The 7500-nt window shown below is 39.5% G+C and overlaps 1 protein-coding gene across 1 annotated transcript in view; it reads right to left on the reverse strand.

Moving 5' to 3' along the window:
• Nucleotides 1–156: 156 nt before the first annotated feature.
• The window catches only part of LOC114566297 (complement C1q-like protein 4), a 7425-nt gene continuing 81 nt past the window's right edge, over nucleotides 157–7500 (reverse strand). Inside the window, exons 2-4 of the mRNA XM_028594622.1 lie at nucleotides 6989–7042; nucleotides 6559–6699; nucleotides 157–518 (exon numbers count right to left, since the gene is read on the reverse strand). Of these exons, the coding sequence (XP_028450423.1) occupies nucleotides 250–518; nucleotides 6559–6699; nucleotides 6989–7042 (464 nt within the window). The 3' untranslated portion in view covers nucleotides 157–249. The remainder of the gene's footprint in view (nucleotides 519–6558; nucleotides 6700–6988; nucleotides 7043–7500) is intronic.

Below are 7500 nucleotides of genomic sequence, written 5' to 3' on the forward strand. Positions count from 1 at the left end.
AAAGTTAAAGTTGAAACAATAACAATAAAGAAATGCTCACAGATGTAATTGCAATATTTGTTTATTATTTGATTAAAATGACAGAAACAAGAGAGACTCAGAAACATTAACAACAAAAAGATTCCTGTCGACAATTATTATTTAATATTTGGATGCAGATGAAAATCAGTTTAAATCTATGAAGTGCTATGAAGACTTGTTTAAGACAACAACAACATGTGTGACTATCACAGAGCTGCTGTTTCTGTCTTACATGGGGAACAGCAGATGGCCACTGAAGGTGGTGTGGTGATGTTGGTTGTCACGCGCCACAGTGTTAGACACCAGACGCACAAACACAACATCTCCCACCTCCAGCAACAGTGTGACACCATTAGAAGCACTCCCCTGTTTCTCCCATGCCATGAAAACATTCTCTGAGTTCTTGACCAACACAGCACCTGCAGGGTAGCCGCCATTGTTGTAAGTGACCCACCACTCAAAGTGGTACGCTCCTCTCACCGGGGCAGTGAACACACCTGTTGGATGTTTATTTTTGTCATTTTACAAATAGAAATTTTAGAAACTGTTTGAACAACAACATATGAGTATACTGACAACATTATGGAAATGATCCCTGCAGAGATAGACCTTTTAGTTAAAGAGTAAGATCCTTTTAGTTTAACATGAAACATCCCCAAAATCACCACCAGACTCAGGAAACTCAGAAATAATCAGGACTTTTAGGGTGTATAGAGCCAGCATATTTCCACCAGACTCCATGTAAATAATCAGGACTTTTAGCGTGTATAGAGCCAGCATATTTCCACCAGACTCCATGTAAATAATCAGGATCGTGTATAGAGACATATTTCCACCAGACTCCATGTAAATAATCAGGTATAGAGCCAGCATATCTCCAGCAGACTCCATGTAAATAATCAGGACTTTTAGCATGTATAGAGCCAGCATATTTCCACCAGACTCCATGTAAATAATCAGGACTTTTAGCGTGTATAGAGCCAGCATATTTCCACCAGACTCCATGTAAATAATCAGGACTTTTAGCGTGTATAGAGCCAGCATATCTCCACCAGACTCCATGTAAATAATCAGGACTTTTAGCATGTATAGAGCCAGCATATCTCCACCAGACTCCATATAAATAATCAGGACTTTTTAGCGTGTATAGAGCCAGCATATCTCCACCAGACTCCATGTAAATAATCAGGACTTTTAGCGTGTATAGAGCCAGCATATCTCCACCAGACTCCATGTAAATAATCAGGACTTTTTAGCGTGTATAGAGCCAGCATATTTCCACCAGACTCCATGTAAATAATCAGGACTTTTAGCGTGTATAGAGCCAGCATATCTCCACCAGACTCCATGTAAATAATCAGGACTTTTAGCGTGTATAGAGCCAGCATATCTCCACCAGACTCCATGTAAATAATCAGGACTTTTAGCGTGTATAGAGCCAGCATATCTCCACCAGACTCCATGTAAATAATCAGGACTTTTAGCGTGTATAGAGCCAGCATATCTCCACCAGATTCCATGTTAATAATCAGGACTTTTAGCGTGTATAGAGCCAGCATATCTCCACCAGACTCCATGTAAATAATCAGGACTTTTAGCGTGTATAGAACTGGGGCTAGGGCTGTCCCGTTAAAGCTTCAGAACAAGGTTATTTACACTGTGATAATTTTTTGACATTTTATTGCTTTTTTGTTGCGGTTTTGTCGCTTTTTGTCAAGGTTTGTGTCCCTTAGAGAGAATGGCAGCTTTACGGCAGTTAAACAGTTATTAGTGCCCCCCCCTCTGAGGACTTCTCAGTTCACTGAGCCAAAACACCAGTGCTGCATCACTTTTCTTATTTTAGCAGAAATGTCTTTGAAGTCTGGCTTGATTTAGAAATCTTTGTGTGTGTGTGTGTGTGTGTGTGTGTGTGTGTGTGTGTGTGTGTGTGTGTGTAAATGTATGTGTCTCTCTCTGTCTATGTGTGTGTGTGTGTGTGTATGTGTATGTGTATGTATAGAACTAGCATAATTCCACATGTTCCCAACCAAACCAGAGTGGTGATTGTTGAAACAGTGGAAAGATGAACCAAGACGGCTTTTGATAGTTAGTAGGGTTAGAACGCTATTGTTGATGTTCAACTTGATTGTTCGTTGTCTTAGTAGTAGTTGTAGTAGCTGAGAGATATGGCCAATTTTATTTAGCTAATTTAATTGTCTGTCTCGGAAGAACAAGACGCTTGGCGGGCAGTGAGACCAGACTGAGCCTTCTGATTCTTCCCATTGGTTCAGTGGGTTCTTACACACAGCATGGAGCCATGTCCGGTGGCCTGAGCTATAAAAGTTCACGTTGCTGTCCCCTTCCTTGCTTTTCACCACAACTCCCCATTGTAAAAGATCAGCACGCCAAGCGCTTGAGCTAAATAGTCAATTTTCTGGACAAAGTGGATTTATTGGATCCTCCAAGACACGCACCTCATGGTTTCAAATCAGCAGAAGAGAAACAGCGTTTCTCTTGAAGAAAATGGGACAACATGGACACCTCTTTTCTTATACAGTTCGACTGGAACTGTTCCCTCCACTGCCCCGAGGAGGAACTGCTAGTTAATCATTGACAAATGATTACCATCGTTCTGTTTGTCCATGGAGTGATGGACGATAACACAAAGTAAGGCTGAGGTTTCTGGGCAGAGAAATTGACGTGTGTTTTATTAATGAGTGCAGGCTAATGTTGCCATTGTTCACCATTAATGTGATTTGATTAATAAGGTGCTACTACTGCACGTGTAACATAGTTGAATGGGTTCAGGTTAAATTCTACTAAATTGGCACAACTACGCCATCTACTGTTAAAAGCCGTACCTGCTTTGAGTAGTTGTAGCGCAGCCTTTTGGGAAATTCCTCACTGCAACGGAGGATTTACAACGAGATAACATGCTTGACAATGCTTGTGGACAATATAGTGTTAACTACTTTAAAAGCACTTAAAAGTTGACCCAGTTTATTTGGTTAGATATAATAGCCTAATTGTCTGAAGTTAATTTGGCAGTGGTTGTATTTAGTTACCAGCCGTTTTATTCATGTTTTACCACTCGAAAAATATTTTCTGCACGCTAACTAGCACCTACATGTGCCGTCTTTCCAGACAGAGCATGCTAGCTGTTGTCCTTTGAGATGAGCATTCACACACTGTTGTCTTCCATTGTATGCAGGTACGTTGCAGTATGTTGTATGTTGCTGTAGTCAGTGGTGAAATGTTTTGTACTGAGATATTTACTGTTGTTTTATACTTATATTTATTATGTTTTATAGTCAAGCACATAATTATTATTAACTGTTAAAATACTGAAAAGGATATACAAAAAGTAACAGTCCAGTAGCCATATTGTAATTTTGTTTATATATTGACTCCTTGTTAATTTGCATGAGAACAGCTTCAATTTTGTTTATTTATTTCAATTAAATGTATTATTCATGTATATTGCTTTGCTAAAGTAAGAAAATTAGGTTGTAGAGATTGGAAATTCCTCACAGCAACGGAGGCTTTCCAACGAGACAGAGCATGCTAGCTGTTATCCTTTGAGATGAGCATTCACACACTGTTGTCTTCCATTGTGAGTGCAGGTAGAGGCTGAATAAACTGGCTGTAACCAACCCGACTGGCTCAGAGTGATAAAAGCGACATCTCACATAGGTCACAGACGCTTGATTATTAGTTTGCTATGAATGTATGTTTGATCATGATACTTGTTAATGTTGTGTTGACTAATTTAGCATATTGAACTGCGATACTACAATTGCTTCTCCCGCTGCGGAGAACTTAGTTACTGTACTGAGCGAGATAGTAAACTCTAGTTAATCAGCTGAACCACTGGTATCGCGGCATGATGAGACAGTTGCAGCCTGGACCTGTAGGCAACAGATCAGCTGTTAGCTTACCAGAGAGGTTAACCATGTAAACGTCTCCTTGTTAGCACACCAGACTGTGTATTTTCAGAGCCCCGAAAATCAAGACTCAATGTTTCTTTTCTTTCTCTCTAAGTATGCTCTTTCTTCTTGCACTAACCTCTCTCACACACACACACACACACACACACACACACACACACACACACACACACACACACACACATACATGTGGTGTAAATAGCTAGTATTATGAGCTTGCTCAGTCTCATATCCAGATAAGCTAACTGGCTAACACATAGCCTAGCTTGAACGAGCTAATGGCTAATCTTGGTCGTAGCCTAGCAACCCCCGAGTTTCATCACACCCCCTCCTCCTCTCTCACACACACACACAAACACACACACACTCACAGACCCACAGACACAGAGACACGATCACCACATGTCTTTGTTGTTCTCTTTTGGTTGTAGTTTGTAAAAGGTATATAGGTTTTGATGACTGAAGAGTTATTGATCGGCCATTGATAATTTTGAAGTTAAATAAATAATGTTATACTTTAAATAGCAGTTGTTGTGATTATTGTGTGTATTTGTTGTAATAATTGCTGGTTAAACAGGTATGTGCATGAATTAATCCGTTCTTCAGAAATACCAGATAAATTAATCAAATTAATTAAGATCTGTATTTTAAAGGAAACACCACCTATAAGACTGTTCCACAGTTCGGTTATTGGCCCATGAGTTCAGGGTGGTGCCCCGTTTGATTGTTTGTCAATTTGGTACTTATTAATACACATATTCATAACTTGATTAATATTGATAAAACATCTTTCAAAATTTGACAATAATTGAATCTGTACACCTACTTATTCCCAACACTGGGAAAAGAACAGACTGCAGCTTCCCCAAAGCTGGATAAGCTAATGTTAGGGCTGGCTAGTTAGCTAACGTTAGTTTATCCGTCTCTGGAGCCAGCACAGCCGCAGTTCTCTAGTCGGCTGTTTGTCTCATCTTCTAAAACCTAAACCATAGTAGGATAAGCAAGCTACCTAAGTAACTAGCTATCCCCATTGATGTATTACAAAAAGTTCATCCCTGAAAAAATTATTTGTTTTTTGGTCTAAATGGTATATTCAATGTTTGGGCTGTTCTTCTGCCACCATAATGCGTGTGCAACTGCAGTGACGTAACTGTGACGTCCAAATTGGTCAATAACCAGGATATGAAGTGTCATGTTGATTGGTGCATGTAAGCCTATTTAGCATTATATCCTAACTTATGCCCTTTCCCAAGTTACTGGGGGCTGGAATGAACTAGAGACATGAACGTTGTCACTATAACTGATGGTGATGTGCTTATACTTCCCATAAAATATGATGCCATTTGGCCTTGTGGTGGCGATATAACTTAGGCCAAAAGGCCACACCCCTCACACGGTGAGACAGACTATCTTGACATTTCTCACATAAATCCAGCTCAATGTGCTCTACAAAAAGGCCTCTTGGACCATAAGGGAGACAGACTAATTTATATTGAAAAACAGGAGGGTTTCTCCCACATCAAATCCAGCTCAATGTGAGGTGGTTCGGGCATCTGGTAAATGCCCCTGCCTCCCTCCCCAGGGAGGTGTTCCAGGCACGCCCAGCTGGGAGGGCCTCTTGGAGATAGGACTAGGTGGAGGGGTCCAACCTGGCCGCCATGATTTTCGGAGCTGGTTAATGTTGCTCTAATTTGCATTATTGAAAAACAATAAAATGGATGGATAAAACAATAAAATGTATAGAACTTTGTGGATTTTGATTTTTTTCAACACCAGAATTAATATAGAGTCTTGTGGGACTGAGATACACATTTTTTCATCTGGGCCTGGCTCTAGACGGGGGTCCTGGGCTTCCTCCGGGCAGGGTAATGCCACCTCTTCCATTCTTTGTCTGGCCCATCACCTTAGACAAATTTGCAATGGGAGACCCTACCAGGAGCACCGGGCTCCAGACAAAAAAAAACTCAGGTTCATAGGGACAGACAAACCCCTCCAGCAATAAGGTGACCGTTCTCATCATAAAACACACTTCATTCAAAGTGGACAGAAACTAAATAAAACTACCAAAAGCCATGTTGGTTCATCTTTCCACTGTTCCAACAATCACCACTCTGGTTTGTTTGAAATAAACCCTTAATTCACCCATTTACATGTGGAGATATGCTGGCTCTATACATGCTAAAAGTCCTAATTATTTACATGGAGTCTGGTGGAGATATGCTGGCTCTATACACGCTAAAAGTCCTGATTATTTACATGGAGTCTGGTGGAGATATGCTGGCTCTATACACGCTAAAAGTCCTGATTATTTACATGGAGTCTGGTGGAGTTTGGTGATGGTGATTTGGGGGCTGTTTCATGTTAAACAAAAAGGTGTAGGGATCCTTTCCATAATGTTGTCAGACACTTAGAATAATAATCTATGATTTATGGGATTTTCCAAATGTTTTGCAAAATCGAAAGACATTACTCTTACAAAATTCACAGTGTTTACACATGTTTAAATATGTACTAAAAAGATCATATTGACTAAATATAATATCACTAAATATTGGTATTCTGCCAATATGTTCATATCAGGACATTCCTATTGTTAGAATATCAGAGCTACCTGTGTTTGGGTTGTAGGCATTTCCAATGTTGGTCTGGACGTTTTTGTAGACCAGGGTAGTGTCTGCGGAAAAGGGTCCGATATTTTGGTTGCCTGATTTACCTCCAGCCATCAGAGAGGCTGAGAATGCAACTTGTCGGACTGAGAGACAGAGAGAGAGAGAGAGAGAGAGAGAGAACAATGTAATTTAAAAAATCATCAATCATTAAACTGATCATTTTGAGTCCTATCTCCACCAAAAATATAAAAAAACTATTATCTGTAATTGAAGCTTGACAGTTAAAGGCATGTCATCGTTACAGAAGAAAACAGCAGGGGTTAGAAGTACAGATGGTATACTTTGTAGATAGCTACATAAGTACCTTTTAGTTATTAAGAATAAATGATAAGTTAAACTTCATTCCACACAGTTGAACAGAGAGAACAATACCTTTCAATTTTTGCTTCAGCTTGTTCACTTCAGTCTGCAGCTGTGCTACTTGTTCTGCAAAATCAGAGACAGTTTCTTTGTCAGCTTCATTTTTCTGCACCTTCAGTTTCTTTGGACATTGTTTTAGAGCTGCATGAATCAGTTGTCAACTATTAAATTAATCTCAAACTATTTTGATAATCGATGAATCGGTTTAAGTCATTTTTTTATGTAAAAACAGGTAAACTTGTGTGATGTCAGCTTTTTAAAATAATATTGTTATAGTTTCTTCTCTCCTCTTGGACAGTAAACTAAATGTCTTTGAGTTGTGGACAAAACAAGATATTTAAGGACGTCATCTTGGGCTTTTGGGGAAACTTTGATCCACATTTTAGAGACCAAACAACTCATCCATTCATCCAGAAGATATTCCACACATTAATCCTGAATGATAATAATCGGTAGCTATGTGCAGCCCTACTTTGCTCCAATATATAGAAAAATACATATTTCTCTCCTTTTGGATATCTCTG

The sequence above is a fragment of the Perca flavescens genome, chromosome 13 (assembly GCF_004354835.1).
Source record: "Perca flavescens isolate YP-PL-M2 chromosome 13, PFLA_1.0, whole genome shotgun sequence".
NCBI lineage: Eukaryota > Metazoa > Chordata > Actinopteri > Perciformes > Percidae > Perca > Perca flavescens.